Source organism: Coregonus clupeaformis, chromosome 30 (assembly GCF_020615455.1).
Source record: "Coregonus clupeaformis isolate EN_2021a chromosome 30, ASM2061545v1, whole genome shotgun sequence".
Taxonomy (NCBI): Eukaryota; Metazoa; Chordata; class Actinopteri; order Salmoniformes; family Salmonidae; genus Coregonus; species Coregonus clupeaformis.
The window spans coordinates 14,786,395-14,808,643 of NC_059221.1; the positions used below are offsets into that span (position 1 = coordinate 14,786,395).

Sequence of the window (22,249 nt, forward strand, 5' to 3'; positions counted from 1 at the left end):
GGTTTATGGTATTTTATTTGAGCAAAATACTTTCTATTTGACTGTCTTGATATTCAGTTGCATCGTATTGATAAGAATATATGGATAACAGTTTTGATTAATCTTAACTATATTTTAAACATAAGTTATAACACAACCTTAAAATGCTTTTGCCTAACTTTGCAAGTCAAACAACGCCCTTCGTCACCACCATCCATAGTTATCTTTAACTACACAATCACTATAATTTTAACCTGGTGTTTAAATTTCATGGTTCAAAAGCTAAGGATGCTATACAGGCTGCCATATAAAGCTACGTTGTCATTGCAGGAAGTTCAAGTTATGCAATGAAATGAGATAATGAAATGAAATAAATAATCACATTTTTATGTCTAAGTTTGCACACCTTGATTCAGTTTAACGCAAAAACGAATGACCTCCCTTGCTATTTTAGGTCACCAAAGCAATGACTTCGAGACTTCACACTAGCAGTTGTTAAATAAAAAAATAAGACACAGCCGAAGATGCCATCTTGACGAATCTAATAAAAATCAACTATTCAATAATAAGATTTGAGATAATAGGCTATGTCTATTTATTTATTTTTTGACAGCAACATTGTGGATTAGTGGTCTGTCTTATATTCGTGTGGACAATAAAAACTCAAATTGAATAGCATGCATTCGACGAACTGCAAAATGTATCACCAATGTCAACCCTTACCCTCTCTACCCACTATCTTCGTTAAATGTGCTTGTGGAGTCAATTATTGCAGCAAATCTGAATCAGCCTTATATAGATAGCCTTATATAGATAGGCCTGGCTGAGATGAGAAGGACACCTTTTGAAATGCACATTTTGTAGGATATTGTTAGCCGTAGAATATCCACATACTTCTTCTCTGTTGGCATAAATTACAACAAAAAGGCTTATTCTGGGATCAGAGATTAGCTAATACCATATTAGTTTTACAAAACGAGAAAGTTTATTCATCTTTCTGCAAGCCTTCATCTCTAGCCTGATTATTCCTTGAACCAATACCTCCTCTCCACTGCACCGTATAGTCCCTCAGTCCCTGTCGTTGCTGTCCGTCCTCAGCGTTCCAGTTTGATGGGACTTGTCTCACATGGACAGTGTTGCTTTTATGTTAAGATAGGAACTCGACTGCAGTTTTATTAACGACACGTTCATGAACAATCAAATGGTCCTCATAAAAATTTATTGAAGGACATAAAAACATGCACGGCCGGCCACTTGCCGAATATAACAAGCATCATAGTAGGTATTTCTCCTCTTTATATCTAAAGCATACAAACCCAATTTGGGGGAAAAATATCCAAATTATCCCAATTTGTAGTGCGTGCAAACTTTTTCTTGATCATATATTACATAGCCTATATTACAATATTGTAGACTATCCAATATTATCCAGGCGGCTCATTGTAAAATAAAAAAGTAAAGTAACAATCTTTTCCCGATAAAAAATGGAATACCGTTATACAATGAAAAACGTAAAATAGTAAAACGCCTTATGTGTTAGAGAGTGAGTTTAATGAACTATTTTACTGCTGAACTGTGTCTATACGCGCATAAAACTGGACTACATAGATTACGCACACTAGACAGAGATTGATTACATCAACAAATAGTGCCTGCGATGTCAAACCTAGCCAACCCCAGCCTGTTTTACGACATATTCTACTATTTTTTCTGATATTTTATCAACGTCAGAATAGAATACTGTTGAATTTACCTATAATGCATCCAGGGAAAAACATCTGAATATGATTCTATAATACATTTATTGTGTAACGCTATGATAACTCGCGCATTGATCCACTGTGCAATTTTTGTGGGGGTAAATATAATCACGTGTTGCTAAGGCAGCCAATAGCAGCTGGGGAAGCTTTGAGAAATAATTACCTGCGTTGATTGTTCTATGGGTAGATTAAAAAAAAAAAAGTACACACACTCCTTATAATAATCGGATGCATGTAAAAGAGAACGGAACCATCGACATGTCGACCACGAGTCCCATATGTAATTATTATGTGGATTCATTGATACACCATGAAAGCGAGGATGTTCTTGCGGCTCGATTCTCGGCTCCTGGTTCGCACCCCACCGGCCCTCGTCCGACGTCCCTTGTACCGGAGTGTGGTGACTATCCCTCCTGCAGCTTTTCCCCGAAACCACCCGTGTTTACTACCTCTTGGGCCCCTGTTCACTCCCAGTCCTCAGTGGTTTACCACCCATACAGCCACCAACCTCATTTAGGAACGGACTCAAGGTATGTGCGGTCATGGCTAGAGCCGATCTCGGGGGCCATGTCCTTCCCTGGCTACCCAGCCAACGGCAGACACTATGGGCTGAAGCCCGACGCCTTCCAGGAGCATCGAGCCGGTGACTGCCTCTCCTCCAACGGACGCACCTACACGGATTATCTCTACTGCACCTCCGCTGACATTCGAGAAAAGAACCAAACGAACATCCCTTCTCCCGAGACCGAGCTTTTGGCTTCCGGAAAGCATAAAGACGAGAAGCCAGAAATAGATCCGAGTAAGTTCAAGCCCCTTGTTTTACAACCGGGAATGGGGGGTTGTTTGGATGAGATTCTGTCTGTGTTAATTGCGTTTGATTTAAAGCTGGGCTATAGTGTCTCTTTCCCATAATATGCTCTTTCATCCCTCTTTTCTTTCCTCGACTGAATCTTCTCTGCTAGGGGGCTACCTTGTGGAACTATAAAGAGACAAACGGTAGTAGGATTGGGCTATAAAACGACGAGCGGGTTATAAAATGGGACTCGAAAAACAAGTCTAATACTATGGACGTTGTGAATTTAGAGGGACACTGAATGCAACATGCTCGCCTCTCAAGCAAATATGTAGCCTATTTTATGTGCTAAATACTTTTTACGCATGAATTGGGACTCCCTGCCAACATTTATCATCATTTTAATCTATTTTGGTGGTCACCATGGTTTATGCTACTATTTTATGTTATGCTAGTATGCCACTATCCCCATACATGAAAAACACTACTTTTAATGAACTTTTAAAGATAATCTCAATGGGATATTATGTTGCTATATCAAGTATCAAGTATATCCAGTAAAAGTGGATAAACACCAAATAGAAAACATGATAAAGAACTATCATGGCAACACACGGTGTAGCCTATGTGTAGGCTATATGTTGTCTGTTGCCATAGGCTCAATGTTTTCCATTTCAAGACAAATTCAGATATAACGCCAAACAACTTGAGGAATGTTAGCAACATATTCGAGGGACTTTCACTACCGACTTGTACATGCTTGAATCACAGGCCGTTTTATGGGCCTATAAAGTGAATAAGCCCATTGAGTATTTTACGACGGCATTGCTCAGAAGTCCAAGAAAGGGAAAAGCTGGAAGAGCATCACTAAATGTTGTAAAGTTAACAGATAGGCCTACATTTGACGTTTGATTCCTACAGCATTAAATTTGCTGATACATTCGAGGGATTATTCAACCACTTTATCTGAAGACACACTAGTTTTGTACTGGAGACCCACAGGACAAGGCTATAGACTAGGGCCATTGTATTATTGTTGTTTCATTTGTCATTGCTTCAAGTTTATTGCTGACTGATAATGTGTTATCTGTTTTTATGTGTTGATTTGCAGATAACCCAGTGGCAAATTGGATTCACGCGCGTTCTACAAGGAAGAAGCGGTGCCCTTATTCAAAATACCAGACTCTCGAACTCGAAAAGGAGTTTTTGTTCAATATGTACCTAACCAGAGACCGTCGATACGAGGTGGCAAGAGTCCTCAACCTCACTGAGAGGCAGGTCAAAATATGGTTCCAGAACCGGCGGATGAAGATGAAGAAAATGAACAAGGAAAAAACCGACGCAAACAAAGAACAATAATAAAGGAATGGTTACAAAAACGGCAATGGACAAAAACAAAAATCAGACAACAGTAAAATAACCACTATTGCCTTGGACAACAACAAAGATAAACCAAAATACATTATGCTCCCTTCTTAATGTTGGATTTTGGGTTGGATTTAGTTTTTGTATTAACCCCACCTTCCATGTTTGATGCTGAATATTTGTTTGTTTCCTACGGGCACTTTTCTTTGTCCAGGTTTAAAATAACCCCATTCTAAGAAAATAAAACATTCTGCACTTACTTTGAAGATACGTGTATGAGTTTCTTTGCATAAGGGACATTTTAATTAATTATATTTTGGACAAATTAAAAATGTAGGCCCCGAAGTAGGCCTATAAGAAAGAGAATACTTGAATTATTTTAACTTCTTCACTCCATAATTTATGATGTCCATGTGAATGTTTCTTCCGTGTTTGTTTATTTTCTGTGTTGTGGGTGTAGTAGCATATTTTGTACAGAAAGAGAACATCTGCCGTCTTAACAAAATGTCTGTCTTGTGTCTATGTGGTAACGTAACCGTTTGATGTACCTATTTGTGCATTTCATATTCAGTTGATTGTATAGGCACGTTTCATTCATTATAGAAGTGTAGATATAGGCCTACTCAAATATAAACATTATCACGAGGCTCTTGTGTTTTCTCTATTTATTTTAAGCCATGTCTCCAAACAAAACAAACTTAAATATGCATGCAATCTTACTACCAATTTAGATCCATATGTAGTACAGCATATTGCAACGTAAAGCACACATTTGTGGCGCGTCAAATAGCCAATGAATCGACAATGATGTCAACACAAAGGCACACAATCCGGATTTGTGTTAATCAGGAGATAAATACCTGTATGAAATTCAATAGGCCAATTTCCCTGCACGTTGTGTGGAATATTGGAAGCAGATGGAACGTTTCCTAATCCTCGTTCTAGTATTTGCAGGCTAATCAGAATATTTAGACTATCACTCTTTAGACTACCAAGTGCGCCCATAAGAGGGTTATTTTTTCTCTCTCGAATAGGCCTATCTATATAAGTACGCCAACACCTCAATGCTGTTACTATGATTTAACAAAACTTTTGTTTTATATGGTGTTGTTTTGATACATATTATATTTTAATGCGTCAATTTAAGGTTACCACAGGCCACCACATCTATTCACAAATCTACCACAACTAGTTTGCATTGCACTGCGTAAACATCCAAGACAGCCTATATATCAAAATGTAGTAGTAAAATGTGTTATAGAACAAATAGGAAACAGTCATTACTCATATTTTGGAAAATAAATATAAATGTATTTCGTGATAAAAACCGCAGCGACAACTTCATATCAAAATATGGCCAATAAGCCTGTGTCATCACAGGTCTAGCCATATGTGTCACATGTAATAATTTATTTTCCTAAGCAAAAATACTAGCAGCTGCGTATGAAGATATTATTGTCTTTAACCTTTAACCATGTTTGAGGCACCTTTGCGTGTGCATGAAGCTAAGGAAGAAGTAGTTAGGCTAGCAGGAATTCTGAACAAATCTTGTAACAAGCGCTATAGGCATAGTTTAAACCAACTTCCTCATAAGCGAAAATAGATCATTAAAGAGAGAGTAATTACATTTACATTTTTTACATTTAGCAGACGCTTTTATCCAGAGCGACTTACAGTTAGTGAGTGCATACATTTTTTTTTTCATACATAATTACAATTAATAAATTATAAGAAACGTATTTCGATCCATTCGTCTTATTTGAAAGGTACCGAAATTAAAGTTTTCTAATGTGAAAATAAATTCACATGTCTGGCATTTGTTGCCTGGGTTCTTGGCCTAAATTGCCTTTTTGTGGTGTTGAACAATATGGACAGGATGTAATATCAAAGCCCAATCCAGTGTATTTCCGCACAGGACAGAAACGCTGCTTTTACAGCCCTGTTGGAGCTCGGTTGTTTGTCTCAAATACAGACGAACAAAGCAAACCCGACTAACTGGCTAGACGTCTGGGCTAAATTACTTTATGGTTTTAATGGTGGGACGGTGGGACGGTGGTTGATGGTGGACTCGTTCAAAGGGGACTTACTACAGCTAGTTTGTCTGTTGGGCCCACCGCAAACAAGCCTGCTGCCTTCCCCCTGGGCAGGTCTCTCTGAGCACGGGAGAGTGGGCTATTAGACCGCAAGAAGAGAGGAAAGCCAAAAGCAGTATAAATGCATGGGACTATATAGTCTATTCGTTATCTTAAGACAATCTATATGGAGAGCATGTCAAAAACTATTCTGAGTGGGTCTACTGAAATAGAAGCAGATACAAAATGTTGGAGGCCCTATAAGGAAATTGTTTATTTGACAGATCGTAAAATACATTTTCAACACAAATTTGTGGTCGTATATTGATTATGTCTACTACTGCATTTATTTTTTCCCTCATGTAAACACGTCGATTTGATGATAGCATGCATGGTGCAGATGAATGTTGGTGATCGAACTCAACACTAGATGACACTGTTGACCGACTGTATTGCTGTGTGCTGCTGTTGCCTTGCATGGTGCAAAAATGGGGAGTGGGCTAGACCTATGCCTATAGGTCTACTGATGAAATAAATGCAGCTTTCGTATACGTATAAGCCTAGTATTTGTAGTTAACTAAAGCTGGTTTGTATACATGTTAATCAAATAGGCTTCACTGTTAGCACTGGGGCGGCAGGTAGCTTAGTGGGTAAGAGCGTTGTGCCAGTAACCGAAAGGTCGCTGGTTCTAATCCCCGAGCCGACTAGGTGAAAAATATGTCGATGTGCCCTTAAGCAAGGCACTTAACCCTAATTGCTCCTGTATGTCGCTCTGGATAAGAGCTTCATGAATAGGAGCTAACATTAGCCTAATCGATTAGGTTGGTTCTGCATATTTGCACCAACATTGATTGGCCAATTAAAATTTGAAAACAACACATTTTTCACGTTAAGCGCAATTGAAATCACTTCTTTGCCACGGTTTTTACGGCAGTGGTGTGGTCTAGCTTTTCTCTGGAGAGGCGTGGACCTTGCACCATAAACCTTGTATCAGCCACCATATACTTAAGAGAATACCAGACATTTCCGTATAAAAACAATGTAGATCCTAATAATAACTAATGATAATAATAATAATATACTAATAGTTATTGTAATAATACTGTTATTATTAGCATTTATAGGCCTTCATCAGAAGCATAGTATTATAGCCTAATAGTAGCCTATCAAAGTAATGTTTTTGAGTCCTTTTCAGTGCTTTTGTTGTTGAAATAGCAATCAGCATATTTATAGACTGTGACAAGTCTGTAAATGTTCTCTGTGTGCCTTTCATATGTTACGATGATGTGTAAAAATCGTCAGTAACACCACAAAACCAACATGAGCGCATTCAGGGAGAGGCCATGCTACAACTAAGTTATACACAACTGAAATAAACATTGAGCTATTGATATCTCCGCTGAAATAATGAGACATCTAATGTAGTCTAATGTAACAATTTATTAACTGCACGTGGCAGATTTACTACTTTTGCTCATAGGTTTAACAGGGTCAGTAGAGTGAGTCGGGTATACAGGCCTTGTTTATATTTGCTCATGCCTGGGTTTCATGGCCTTCTATAGTTAAGTGCGCAAGGGACTGGCAAATCGCTTATAGTTAGTAGGCCTATAGCTCAAGTATGAAAACTAAGGGCTAATGTTGAGCGAGAAAGGTTAGACATTTAAATATTTTTGTGATTTTGTTAAAGATGCCAATATCATTATTCTATTCCATTATCACATTTGTAGTTATATGTGCTAGGCCTGGCCTACTCGCTAAAGTTATATAGGCCTTTATGTTTTGTTACCCTGTCATAAATAGCAGGCAGTATAGTGAGCCCTCAAGCAGTGCTATTGTGTATTTATGGTAGGCTGAGCTAACAGCTAACAGCATCCCTTTTAGACCATTATTTGATATAAGGAATGGCTCTCAAACTATATAATATACATGAGGTTACATATGAGGACTTTAAGAACAAAGCCTTTTTTAATGTATTTGTTATATGTATGTAGCTTTACATGGGTGAACTGGACCAAAAACCGTCCCTGGCATTTCTAACAAACCGGCCCATTCTTTTCCCTTGAGCCCCACACACGTCCCATTCTTTTCTTCCAGGCCCCCACACCGGCCCATTATTTTCCTTGAGGCCCCCATTATTAGCCAGATAATAATAATTTTGCGCAAAAAACCCAAGTTATACAGGCCCACTGGGCTAAAAACGGACCAGCACGCTCCAGTAGCGCTATGTATCATAGTAATTTGGCCACAAAGATAATTTGAGAGTTGATCATTTTCACATGGGGGGGGTTGTTGAGAGGGAGGATTATGGTGGGGGGTGGTTGGGTGGGAAGCTAAAAAAAAAGAGGAAGAAAAAAAAAGAGAGAAGCGCTTGTGACTGTGTCGGCGGAGCAAGCCAGCTATAACCTTAACACATTTCCAAAGCACACGCCATGAGCCGGATTTGAGGCTGAAAAAAGGAAAACTACTGGAGATAGTGAGAAAGACTCGATGAGAAGAGTGTTGGAGCGCGAGAGAGCTGCCTGAGACTGTCTGTCCAAACGGGCAGCGTTTCTTCATCTAGTTCCGGTTTGTCTGTCTGCTCTGTGTGCGACTGGGAACCTAAACAAAAGGCTGCCACAATCCAAAACGGGGATATTCTACAACTAAGAAACCTTGTCTTGTTTAATGCAAACTAAACAATGAGCTCATATTTTGTTAACCCTCTTTTCTCCAAATTCAAAGGCGGCGAATCACTGGAGCCAACTTACTACGACTGCAGATTCCCACAAAGCGTTGCCCGTAGCCACACGCTGGTCTACGGACCCGGGGCAGCTGCATCGGGATTTCAGCACCCTTCCCATCATGTCCAGGACTTTTTTCACCATGGGACCACGGGGATCTCCAATCCTGGATACCAACAGAACCCCTGCGCGCTGGCTTGCAATGGAGACGCAACGAAATTTTATGGCTATGAAGCTCTTCCGAGGCAACCGCTTTATGGTACCCAGCAAGAGGCAAGCCTCGCGCAATACCCAGACTCTAAATCCTCTAATGGCTCTAACCCCGGAGAAGGACAAGGCCACTTAAATCAGAACTCGTCTCCCAGTATTATGTTTCCTTGGATGAGACCCCACGGTTAGAATTATTTTGTGTACTTTCTTTCCCATATGTGCGAGTAACTATGTGTGTTTGTGCTCTGTGTGTGTTTGTGTGTGTGCTTGTGCGTGTGCCTGCGTGTGTAAAACCAAAATAAATAATAAGGAATTGAGAATGTAGCCCTTTATTTATTGCGTTTTAGTGCAGCAGAACATACAGGTCTATTGATTACATAGCTCTCGCGAGTATACACTATAAACATTAGTTATGTAATCTCATATCTTATATAAGGTAGTCTATAATATTAACAATAATAACCTTCTAACAAACAAATTAGGTAATAATAATGTAATAATAACCACACAAAAAAACATGTTGGCTAACTTGACAGAGGTATTGGTGATAAAGATAGTGTTTTGCTGGAGAATATCTGTAATGACAAAAAAGACAGAAATCCAGTTTAAAAAACGGTTATTTGAAGAACCTGAAGTACGACTTGTCCACATCCCCTGCTGTCCTAAATGAAATAGAAACCTACTAAATGAAGTGCCCAAATTGTTACAGTAACAATAAACGATTTGTAATGCAAATATCCTACTTTGCTTCTATAACGTCACTATTCTACATGCTATTCATCCCTTCACATGTCCTTGCCATAAAGCAAGCTAATAAGATGATGTAGGGTGTGATAGAATTGATAATTAAACACAACATGGACTATCGTTTCAAATGTTTTTAGTGTTATCTTAGAAAAATGTTTTAGGCCTAAAGATACTTCCTCCACAATCTGCAGAAGAATGTGTATCTATTGTGTGTGTGTGTGTGTGTGTGTGAGTGTGTGTGTGTTTGTGTGTGTAAGAGAGAGAGTGTGTGTGGTTGTGAGTGTGTGTGTGTGTGTGTGTGTGTGTGTGTGTGTGTGTGTGTGTGTGTGTGTGTAGTGCAGTTACCAGTTACATAATTGAAAAAGTAAATGTTAGGTTGTACTTTCAATGGAACATAGCTCAAAGCTAGACGGACTCCAAAGACAAATCATCATATTGTTTCATGGCCCCTTTTTCCTACTAAAGAAATCATATTTAATTTATACGACAAAAGAGTAGGCATATGGGAATGTATTAGATTTAGATTAAAATATTAATGCCACCATCAAATTAACTCAGGAAAGTCCAGTATGTGCCTTTCATTATGATGATCAAATTACTATAGTCCTAGTAATAATATGTTAAAGACAATATCTAAGACATATAAGCTAACCTTATTTACTATTTCATTTAAGCACCAGGGAGGCGGAATGGAAGGCAAACCTACAGTCGTTACCAAACACTTGAACTGGAGAAGGAGTTTCTCTTCAACCCTTACCTTACACGCAAGCGGCGGATCGAGGTGTCCCATGCCCTGAGTCTCACGGAGAGGCAGGTCAAGATATGGTTTCAAAATCGGCGAATGAAGTGGAAAAAAGAAAACAACAAAGACAAGTTTCCCGGTCAAAGAGGAGAGGCGGATGCCGAGGCTGAGGCTGAGGCTGAGGCCGAGGAGGAGGGCAACGAGGACGGTGAAGGGGAAGAGGGGGAAGAGAAAGAAGCGGAAGAGGGGGAAGAGAAAGAGGAGACCAAGGAGTGATTTTATGGTATTTTTATGGTTATATGGCAGAAAAATAGAAAAAAGAGGAACCATATAAACGATGAATGGAGAGAAGGAGGCAGAGAGCGACAACTTCATGGACACTGTTTTATTAGTCAACAAGGGGAAGGGAAAAAAGATCCCACAGATATTGCTGGCATAATTATGTATGTATTTCTCCCTCTTCACGATGCGCTATATGGATACAAATGAGTTCTTTGTAGTTTTTTACTTTTCCTTACAACATTTACATTCGGCAATATTACATTTAGGAAAGGTAACTTATAAGTGATCTCTGTACGGGTTAACTTTAAACGCATGTTTAATGGAGTAGGTTATAGGCTACTTTTAGATAATTTAATTTATAACAAATCTGATTTGATGTAATCTCCTTACAAAAGCATTGTCAAACAAATACACATAGGCAGACAAGGCAAGGTCCAACACAACTTAACCAATGCCAACTAATCCTGTAAATACAATCTAAATTCACAATGGACATCTTTGCGAAATAGCTGCGATTTAAAATCGTAAGGAAAATCTAACTAAACAATATGTTTAATGTTCAATGTCATGATAGCAGTGTGACTTCCGAAGAAATAATATTCACTAGGAGGCCCATATGTAAAACACGTTATTGTTATTTTCAGTTTTTTTTTTTGTATTATACTTCATTGTCATTTGTGGTGAATGGCCAAGACAAGGATATTTAGTTCTTACTTCAGATATTATTTTGGTAGGATTACCAGGGACATGAGATCGTTTTAAATCCTTAATTAAGATGCTACCTAAACCTGGGGAAATTGCAATAGAGATTTCTAAATAGAGATTTCATATGATATTTGTTTTATAGTGTTATGTTAACGTTATATGATTAAGTTATGTATTATTTACCCAATATATACCTATGCTTGTTTAAGACAATTTGTGAGTCTTAGGAAGACAAAGTTAGCTCAAAGCCAAGTAGCCCATTTGGCAAGATTGTACCAGAGCACTACCTACTAAAACAGAGCTTTGCCTTTTACAGAATATGTATTCCATAATAATGGCACTGCTATGTTTAGATTAAAACCTATATTTCCCCCAACAACTAAAACTGCCTATAGAAAACGGACATGACTGTGTATGATAATAATACCTGCTACAATTAGCCTACAAGGATTTGGAGTGTTATTTTAATGTACTGGTGATAATAGCGTAGTTTTTATGCATTGACTATAATCTTAATGTACGTGTTGTTATATTATTGATGTGAACAGTATGCTCGTTTGCTGATGTTTCTCATGTGAAAGACCGAATTGTGTATCCCCGCCATTGTTGTTGACGTAAAAATACGAATAAACAAGATGGCTCACAATCCTTCCTCTTCTTTTATTTTTACGTCATTTAGCAGACGCTCTTATCCAGAGTGCATACACTTTCATAGTGGCCCCCCGTGGGAAACAACCCACAACCCTGGCGTTGCAAGCGCCATGCTCTACCAACTGAGCTACAGGGGACTTACGGCTGTAAGAACTTGTTGACTGAATGACTGAATGACTGAGCATGCCTAGGCGACTGTTTATATACTGTCTGTCTACACTACAGCGAGCAGCCCACCATGTACATACTATATCTATACCCTCAACAGCATTTTAGATAAATGACATATGATCGATTGTTAGTGTGCCAATAGCCAATAGCCAATAGCCATTAGACATTAGATCTGATGCAACTATTGACACTCATGGTAACATTTGACTTGAAGTTCCACTTGCAGCCTAGCATATTACTCCATAGTATGCTACTTTGATTACCAGAAGCTTCTCAGTGTCACAGGGCGACTGCAGAAGTTAGGCTACATGGAATGCAATAGGATCCCACACCTGTCTTGTTCCACAGTGTAATGGAGGAAACAGACAAGTCTGCACCACATTAGTCACTGGTATAATTACAAAGTTGTTACATATAGTTACAATGTTATCACCACAGCAATTGAAATGACCAGTTACTATGCAGTTTGTGGCTACTAAATGTGACCCACGTAATACAATGATTTGATAGATTCGCAAAATGATTTAGAAATACATCACTCATATTACAAATTGTTTTGAGAGCTAGTTTTCCAGTGCCATGTACAATCAGATTTGTTGTTTTACAGGTCTGTTGGAGACAGTCAACAATCTCAAAACAATTGACCTAATGCTATTGATATCAGTTGAAGCTATATCAATGAGTAACTATGTCCTGTTCAAAAGCAATCACACTATTTAATGACAAGTTGACATTTAATCTTTGGTGTGACCTTATATAAAGTACATCCCTGAAATTAATTATGAGGCACAATACTAGCTTTTTAAGGATAAGGAGCGCCTCTTGTATCATTCATATTAATTCTGGTAATGAGTAAATGGTAAAGTTGGCTTCAGGGGGGATTACAATGGACAAAGGCATGGGCCTGTTTCCCTGCACCCCCCCTCTTCCCAGCCATGTTGCAGCTGCAGCAGAACATGTCATATAGTGGATGACCATTAGGCGGTGCAAGCCAGTGGTTTGGCCAATGATGCCTATCTGTACACATTCATACATCACTTAAAAGAAAAGAAGAACACTTATGCACACTGCACTAGACAGTATCCTTTATTTATTGAGGTTAAATATCGTCCACGGCCTCAAAGCCTTCGTCAGAGCATTCATATAGATAAACATTACGTACATGTATACATACCTACACACACTATGTATACAAAACTATGTGGACACCCCTTCAAATTAGTGGATTCGGCTATTTCGGCCACACACGTTGCTGACAGGTGTTTAAAGTCGAGCGAATAGCCATGCAATCTCCATAGACAAACATTGGCAGTTGAATGGACTTACTGAAGAGCTCAGTGACTTTCAACGTGGCACCGTCATAGGATGCCACCTTTCCAACAAGTCAGTTTGTAAAATTTCTGCCCTGCTATAGCTGTCTGGGTCAACTGTACAGTAAGTGCTGTTATTGTGAAGTGGAAACGTCTAGCAGCAACAACGGCTCCGCCGTGAAGTGGTAGGCCACACAAGCTCACAGAACGGGACCACCAAGTGCTGAAACGCATAGCGCATAAAAATCGTCTGTCCTTGGTTGCAACACTCACTACCGAGTTCTAAACTGCCTCTGGAAGCAACGTCAGCACAATAACTGTTCGTCGGGAGCTTCATGAAATGGGTTTCCATGGCCGAGCAGCCGCACACAAGCCGAAGATCACCATGTGCGATGCCAAGCGTAGGCAGCAGTGGTGTAAAGCTCGCCACCATTGGACTCTGGAGCAGTGGAAATGTGTTCTCTGGAGTGATGAATCCAGTGGCGGTCGGTTTCCTATTATAGCATATTGGATGACTGTCATTCATATTCCATTCATCCAGTTCAATGTAACATCGATAGGTTTAGGCTACTACATGATACTTTAATTTTCCCACAACGGCAGCCAATTGTTGCTTGGTTTCAAGTTGCAAGTTCAGCTCTCCTATTGCCAGGCCCGGGATTCAAACCTTTGGGCTACCATCATTGTGTATGCATGGGGTGAATGGGTCATATAAAACTGCAGTGTTGGAGATAACAACAACAACAGGAGAAGTCTGTTTCTTCTTGAGAGATTAGAGCTCCCATATCTTGAAGAGAGATTTCTTTAAGATGATTTTTGTTTACTATGAGTAAATCTGGTAATGTGTCTAATATCTTTGCTGTCGTACACGGTTGTTCACCTGCCCTGCTCAAATTTTCTAAAAGAAAGATGAAAGCACTTTCGCAGAGCTAGGTTTTCAATTTTCTTAGCAATGTCCCAAGGCAAACTATCGTAGGGCGGTGTGACTAGAACACACACATACACACACACATACACACACACACACAGACACATACATACACCAGTGGAGGCTCCTCAGAGGAGGAAGGGGAGGACCTTTTTAGTGACATGTGAAACATAAAAAAAGTTATCCTTTATAGATAAAACTACATTAAATATATTCACATGTCACCAAATAACTGATTAAAACACACTGTTTTGCAATGAAGGTCTACAGTAACCTCAACAGCACAATGGTGTAGCCAGAAGACAGCTATATTCCTTCTTCCTCTGGGTACATTGACTTCAATACAAACCTAGCAGGCTTGTGGTTCTCACCCCCTTCCATAGACTTATACAGTAATTATGACAACTTCTGGAGGACATGCTCCAACCTATCAGAGCTCTTGCAGTATGAACTGACATCTTGTCCATCTAGTACTGAAAGCATAAGCTACAGCTAACTAGCACTGCAGTGCATAAAGCAGTGTTTCCCAAACTCTGTCCGGGGGACCCCAAGTTTTGGTTTTTGCCCTAGCACTACACTGCTGATTCAAATAATCAACGCTTAATGTTGAGTTGATTATTTGAGTCAGCTGAGTAGTGCTAGGGCATAAATCAAACCGAGTTTGGGAAACACTGGCATAAAATGAGAGAGAATGATAATGGTTGAACAGATTTGAACAAAATAATGTATTCCAAAATTAAGGAGAAGCAGCAAAGAGAGAGAGAGAAAGAGCTAGCTATATTTTGTTGTGTTTTTATCTTTCTTAGTTTACCGTTCACTTACTTAGCTAATGTTAGCTAGCTGTCTAACCAACACTGCAACTCTTCCAAGTCAAGGTAAGCGTTCGGTTTTATTAATGTATTGCCATCAGGGCCCGCCGGTGTAACTGCTAAACTGTTTGCTGTACACTGTACTGCGTGATTGTACACATGGATTGATTTGTGGGTTTACTAACGCCAGAGATGGGCAGTATTCCTGTTACATGTATATAAAATATTTATTTTAATTACTTCTGAGTATTTTGTATGTTGTATTACACTGGGCTAAACTACACTCTTATGTATTTTGTAACAAGATACTTTCGAAAGCTGTAATTTGTATTTTCAAAATACAAATTCTTTATAGCAGTTCACAGTTTTGTGGCCCCCTTTCACCCTACATTGGTCTCAAAAGTCGGATGGCACTATGGTGTGATAAGAGCTTCTACTAAATGAACTAAATGCAAATGTAAGTATATGTAAAAATGTACAGTTGCAAAGAGTATTACTCTAATGAACTCCGCCCCGAAACAAGGGCAACGACAATACCCAGTGTGCTTTGCAGTTGTTCATTTTCACGTACATTTACATTTTGGCAATTTAGCAGACGCTAAGGTAGATAAACAACAACATATCACAGTCATAGCAAGTAAGACGTTTCTGTAACCATTACTGAGAATGTTGTTGCTGTTCGCAGGCTATTTGCAAATGTATTTTTGTATTTTAAATACAATACATTGCAAAAGCATTTTATATTTTATTTTGATACTCTTTAGGGTATTTTGTAGTTCTATTTTGTAATTGTAATTTATGCCCATCCCTGACTAAAGCGTTAGTTCTAGTTTGTTGACTATAAAGTGAATATGGTATCAACGATGTAGGCTGTGTAGTGGTTAACGGTTATGGTATGAAGGTTTATGCGCCTGGTCACAGACAGCTAGTTTGTTGTGCACTGAAGTTCACAAGCGAAGGGAAAAGGTGAGAGGAGGAGAGCATACAACGAGCAAAGTGATGATGCTGTTGTGGCTGCTATGAAAGTGAACTGTGTGTGCAGGTGAACGGGATGTATTCATTCCGCCAATTCTGTTGCAAAACATTTTTTAAACAAAATCACATGGAACTAACCAGGGTGGGACCTACCTGAGTTTGTCCAATAGAAACTGTTGTTTAATGATTACACTCCAGATTAGCTAGATGCAGGCAAGAGTATGCAAGGCAGTATTGAATGTGTCACTGTCTGTCACCTTGATTACTCAAATTTGTCTCTCGACCTGTGCACCTACGTTATAAACTTTCATTTATAGGCTAGGTTGCAGCAACCTCATGACAAATGTGAGTATCATGTAGTAGCCTAAACCTATCGATGTTACATTGAGCTGGGTGAATGGAATAGGAATGACAGTCATCCAATATGCTTTAATAGAAATAAGGTTTGTAAAAAGAATCGTCCTCCCTAACCTTTAACGGCACGAACCGCCACTGACACACACACATGCACACACACACACAGGGGTTAGTTTGGAGCCTGGGGTTGTGGCCCCTTGCTATTGTCACTTCCGTATTCCCTATTCTGCACATCCTATTGGCACACAGCTCTGTCTATGACTATTTCACCGCAGCCTTGGTACTGTCTGGAGAGGTATAGGAACCCCCCTCTCACCACAATGTGTTTAAGGCTTACTTTTCATAACATAAGTACTGTTATACGAGGTATTTGGGCATCTCCTGTGAACGAGCAACCTGGCTTTCTTGAACTATATGTTACATGTGGTATTTAGTTAGTCACTGTGAAGTCATAGCAGCTTTATATTGTGACTGGAACGCTTGGTATTGGAGCAGAATACAGACCTTGAAATATGCCTTTCACATTGATGTAAACAAACCACTTACACACTACACAACAGTAAATATGCAATGTGAGTCATTGGTTCTATAAAATGATACAAGTCATGACTTGTTTGACATGGTTTGGAAACAATGAATTGCTCATTCCCATGAGCCATACATTCTAGATATTCGGCTCAGGTTTTTCGTTAGGGGTCAGAAACAGGCCAGATTACTCAAATTCTATGACAGCATTTTCCTGATTTTAACTGTGGAAGTCAACCACAACCTCGATGATGACTATTGAATCACAAAAGATTACATTTTGTTTACCTTAATTAATCGCAAGTATATGCATCAGCTCAATAAATATTAGGTCTGAAACAGACAAGAAACAGCAGTCCAAAACACAAATAATGTTCTAAAAGTTATTCAGTCATTCAAAATGCATTTTAAACATTCTAAACCGATACTTTACGATTTCTTCGCTGTGTTGATATGTTTCTGTAAATCGAAATCAAGACTACTCTTTTTAAAGAAGATGTTTACAAAGGTGTTGCATTATTTTCTCAGATCGAATAACATTGTCGAATGAAACAGCTATTGAATAAACTTACATAAATGTGAATTTTGAATCTATTCTCTAAAATCAGTGTCAAATCTTCTGGATTGTCCATTCCAAAAGTAGCACAAAACTATAGGCCTATTGGTGTCTGAATTTGTCGTATCCTACTACCTAAATGGCTAGGCCTTAAGTGAAGTTATTTTAAAACTGTTCTTGCCTGCTTGTAGCCTATTGAAAATTCAAAAAGTTTCCGTGCAATTAACAACTATCCGAAAGCGTTGCCTGAACGTAAGGCTTTTGTGTATACTTTTAACAGAGGGTTGACATTCCCGTTTAGGTTTAGTGTACCTGTCAACTTTATTGGTGGTATAAACGGAGCTAGCCGTATCCGGAAACACGGTGTTTCTCTTTTTATAGTGTGCAATGTCGACTCATCCTGCTACAGGGTACACCCAGCCCAAACTGTTACACCCAGTCTGCATGGACAAGATGCAACTTGCCTCGTTGTATGTATATAATTTATTTATATCTTAATCATAGCTGTGGATTCAAAATATGATCTATCGTTATCATATCTCATAGAGAGACTAAATGATTGCCTACTTTATCTACGCTCGAAGACAGGATTAGATATATTTGGAATGACAAGAAGAGGACTATACGTTTGGGCATGAACTAGGCTATTATAACAGAAACATGGAACATTTTGTAGGGCTAAAACATTGAATCAAACATTTTTCGTTTTCAAAATGAATAGGCGTAGTAGACCTACAAAACAACATGTTTCTCTCCGATATCAAGGCGTATTCTTTTGAATTGCCCGAGGAATTTAATTTAAATGTCACGATGTCTAGGCTAGATATTCCCTCATCGCTCATCTTTATTCTGAACTTTTTAAAATGACAGTATCCTAAGAAGAGAGGTTTGGCGACACTTATTTTGCTGAAATATATATAGCTCCGTCTGATTTGCAGTTGTGCAATTTACTGCAACGTTCTGTGTAACTTTTTCAGCGAAATGGCCAAAATGTTTAAATTCATCTTTAAAGCTTTACCAATCATATATTATGTATGTTGGTGGATGAAAAGGTTAAATAAAACTATTCGTGAGGGAAATCTCTAACATTTACCCTACATTAAGTATTCCTGAGAATATTAAAAACGATAGGCTATTGTTTTTTTACACTATAGCCTATAGGTCGTTGTCAAATAGCATGGTTTCTTTCGATGTATAAGGACTATCGTTTCTCAACATTGCTGACAATAACTGAACATTAACTGTATCTATAACACCACATGTTTTCTATACGTTTTTTTTCAACCAAATTCTAATAGAAACGTCTGCATGAAATGTATGCTTCTGGAAGTCTGCATGGGGATATCCCGAGGGCGTTATAGTGTCGTCACAGTGTCGTTTCTCTAAATTAGGAGTCTTGTAGGCCTGCTCATATCTTTGAAAACATAGAGGAATCGAATTAATTTAACCTGAGCATACACCTTAATTCTAGTAGACGATATATTCTTATTATATTGAAGGTGATGATGATTGAGGGGCAAATGGACTCAAATGATCTCTACTCATCTAATGGGATGTGTGTGTGTGTATGTGTTATTAATTACCAACAGTCATATTGGTGGATCAATTGAGATATTGATAGATAAAGTAACATATTGGGGAATACTGTCATATCATTGCTTTAGTTTTGCGCTTTATAAAACTACAAATATTAAGACAATATTTAGGCCTAGAAAATTGTAGAGGAGAAGGAGAGAGAGACATACTAGGGTGTGCAACACATTCCTAGTTGTTTAGGGGAGAAATTTACAGCTCAGTAATAAAAGTTTACGACTCCATCCATTCTGTGATTGGTTGCAGCGAGCCACGTGGCACACCCGCTCCGTGAACATGAACTTTATGCCTTTGTCTATTCCTCGGACCTCAGGTTATATCAGCAGCTCTCTCAGCATTGGCATAGAAATTATATCGCCAATAGTGTATTTTCCTTCAGTATAGATTATACAATAGTTTATCTTTTTGATATGGAACGCGTTTCGTCTAGGCTACATCCCCTTCCCGATGTGCTCCTGCATGCCTCGCGGTCAGAAATGGCTTCACGACAGTCACCGCCTCTACCAGCCCCTGTCTACAGTATCCCCCAGAGGAAAAATAACCCAACGGTTGCAGAAAGAGAGATAGAGAAAGCAGCGGACAGTAAATGACGCTGTCTTAACAAATTGCTAAATTCCGCTTTTTGCTTTTCCATCCATTGGCAGATTTGGGGATGTTTGCTACGCCCGGTGTAGCGGTGTAGAGGTCTATTCGTCTGCATCACCCCCTTACCTTTCGGATGGGCCCGCGAGCTTGCGTCACCGTCACTACAGACAACCGGGAGAACACAGACAACCGGGAGAACGCAGACGCGGGTAAGAAAGCCATTCCTTCCGTGATCCTTCCTCAATGGCTTGACTGTTTATGAACTGAACCGTATCTGTGAGAAGTGGGATTTGAGACGTTATGCCATACAGGTTATATGGTATCATATATCCTAAGTGAGGACAAAGAAATTGAATATGAACGCTATTGATTTTGTATAGTTTGGGTATTCGTGACCTGACCTGTAGGCTACTGTAACCTCCGTGATTTCTATAGGCCTATAGTAGGCTACCTCCAAACTTGAGATTGAATCATAAGTTATTATAGGGTGTGGTTTGTTTATCGAAGGTAGGTTGTCTTTAGTGGCTTAATAGTGTGAGATTATCCACTGGGGGACCGTGTTGGTTTGTGGTAAACACCTTTCATCTTTATTTTCCATTCTTCCATCTTATTTAGAGATTACATTGAACTGTGTTTTTGGCCCTCCCCATTAGTCTAAGTGACCTTTCGTCTATTAACTACTCTAATTGCTGACTGGATATGTAATTAGCTATAGACAACATTGGTTGCAAAGAAAGATGGGTGAGAGTATATGTATTTAAAAATCAATGTTAGATCTTGTAGTATTATACTATGTTACACGCACACACGCGCACGCGCACACGCGCGCACACAGACACACAAACAAACACACTACCGTTGTTCACTACTACTAACAGTGCCCCCTTGTGCCCACCTCTTCCACGGCGGAGGTGAGAGGTTGTGTGTGGGGAGTGGTGGGGTTGGTAACCGTTGGTCGGTGGTTGGTAGTTATGCAGGCTATATACCACATTAGTGCGGATACAGTTTAATACATAGACGACATATGCGGATAGCAAAATGTCTGAACATGCCGCAGGCACGAAGCTTGGAACATCTTCTGAAATATTTCAACCTTCACGTGGGAACCATTTTGAATTGATATCTGTATTGATGTCTGTATTGTGAGATGACCTAAACCTGTTATTTTCTCATACAATAATGAAAACAGCTGTACACAACAAATATTAAACATTGAATTATTTATTGAAGGAACACCAGCAACAGCAAACATGCTCAAAATCATAATACTAATATAACAACAAATCATAATCCCAATAATCATCATGATCATATTCCACAACAACAATAATTTGCACACATAGGGCAGAATCCTTACTTCAGAAATCCATGCCTAACCAGCCTAGAAATCGTATTGCTAAAGTTTACTCACGAGCTTTGTTACGCTTTATACACGAGCTTTAACGCATGAACATCATCATTATTGGATTCGCCAATGGTGTATACTGTGGTCAATTGGACGTAGGCCTTTTCCTGTGCATATTTTGTTAAATAAGGGAAACACTTGTACATTACTGGGCAAAAAGGCATATTAGATTTTTCCAAATCACTTCAGACATTGTATGAGGCTAATTGAAATGGGACAATGTCAATAGGCCTGTCGCAGGTGCGTTTGAGTCGTACTAGCACCTCTATGTGATTTTGCTGCAGGTCATTGTGCGGGAACCTTTTTGCCAATCGTTTCTTTTTGCACTTTGTCGTGTGGGCTACACCTTTTGCAGCTCGTCAGGCTATCCGAGAGAGAGAGAGAGAGAGAGAGAGAGAGAGAGAGAGAGAGAGAGAGAGAGAGAGAGAGAGAGAGAGAGAGAGAGAGAGAGGGAGAGGGAGAGGGAGAGGGAGAGGGAGAGAGGATTTACGGTGTGTGTGTTTTTTTGTCACCTTAAACAGCGTCGTCTCTTTTTAGCGTAGTGTATAACAGGCATGAAGCATAGCACCAAGACCTAATTTGTATAGTGGCCGGAATAGGTGAACGTCATCTTATAAAAATGTGTTCAGAGCCAGCATTGAGTATTAATTCCTCATGGTCAAGTAAGAGAAAGCTGATATGAAAGCATTGCTTCCGACCCACATGATCAACACATGTTCATCTCTGCTTCAAATTGTTAAACGTGGCAAACTGAACACTGTAGGCTAATGTAGCCTAGATTATTATGTGTTAGCCTATGTTCTTACAGCTTCAGATCTAAACAAATGATAATTCAACCCAGTGCAGTGAGAGGTTAGGCTACCATTATTAGGCCTAATTGGATTGCTCTGGAATTGCTACAACTGCTGATAATAATAATAATAATATAGTATTTGGTCAAAAATATTATTATTGTTAGTAGTAGCAGTAGTAGTAGGCCTAGTTGTAGTAGTAGTAGTAGTAGTAGTAG

At 39.2% G+C, this 22,249-nt stretch overlaps 3 protein-coding genes across 14 annotated transcripts in view; all 3 read left to right on the forward strand.

The window, feature by feature from the left end:
• Window positions 1-22,249, forward strand: part of LOC121545828 (homeobox protein Hox-C10a) — a 78,516-nt gene that overhangs the window by 14,577 nt on the left and 41,690 nt on the right. Inside the window, exon 3 of one of the 11 annotated variants that reach the window (XM_041856682.2) lies at window positions 19,895-19,973. The exons of 5 other annotated variants lie outside the window; for them this stretch is intronic. The gene's annotated coding sequence lies outside the window, so the exon portion shown is untranslated. Of the gene's footprint in view, window positions 1-3,643; window positions 3,731-19,894; window positions 20,045-22,249 lie in introns of those variants that run through there. 5 more of the 11 variants (XM_041856684.2, XM_041856683.2, XM_041856681.2 and 2 more) reach the window with 5 other exon arrangements.
• On the forward strand, window positions 1,822-4,544 carry LOC121545831 (homeobox protein Hox-C9). Its single transcript, XM_041856686.2, has 2 exons — window positions 1,822-2,538; window positions 3,644-4,544. Exons 1-2 carry the CDS (start codon window positions 1,968-1,970, stop codon window positions 3,889-3,891), a joined length of 819 nt encoding a protein of 272 aa, XP_041712620.1. The 5' UTR covers window positions 1,822-1,967; the 3' UTR covers window positions 3,892-4,544.
• Window positions 8,329-11,994, forward strand: LOC121545832 (homeobox protein Hox-C8a). Of its 2 annotated transcripts, none has more exons than XM_041856688.2 (2): window positions 8,329-9,083; window positions 10,321-11,994. In XM_041856688.2, the coding sequence occupies exons 1-2, from the start codon at window positions 8,648-8,650 to the stop codon at window positions 10,662-10,664; spliced, it is 780 nt and encodes a 259-aa protein (XP_041712622.1). In that variant the 5' UTR covers window positions 8,329-8,647; the 3' UTR covers window positions 10,665-11,994. The 2 variants fall into 2 exon arrangements, with proteins under 2 accessions (XP_041712622.1, XP_041712623.1); XM_041856689.2 differs by having other exon boundaries at window positions 10,327-11,994.

What these genes read in the sequence shown, in the direction of transcription:
- LOC121545831 (XM_041856686.2), top strand. Translation starts at nt 1,968, where the DNA reads ATGCATGTAAAAGAGAACGGAACCATCGACATGTCGACCACGAGTCCC. An exon ending in GAAGCCAGAAATAGATCCGA is followed by an intron (nt 2,539 to 3,643) that starts GTAAGTTCAAGC and finishes GTTGATTTGCAG; the next exon opens with ATAACCCAGTGGCAAATTGG.
- LOC121545832 (XM_041856688.2), top strand. Translation starts at nt 8,648, where the DNA reads ATGAGCTCATATTTTGTTAACCCTCTTTTCTCCAAATTCAAAGGCGGC. An exon ending in TCCTTGGATGAGACCCCACG is followed by an intron (nt 9,084 to 10,320) that starts GTTAGAATTATT and finishes ATTTCATTTAAG; the next exon opens with CACCAGGGAGGCGGAATGGA.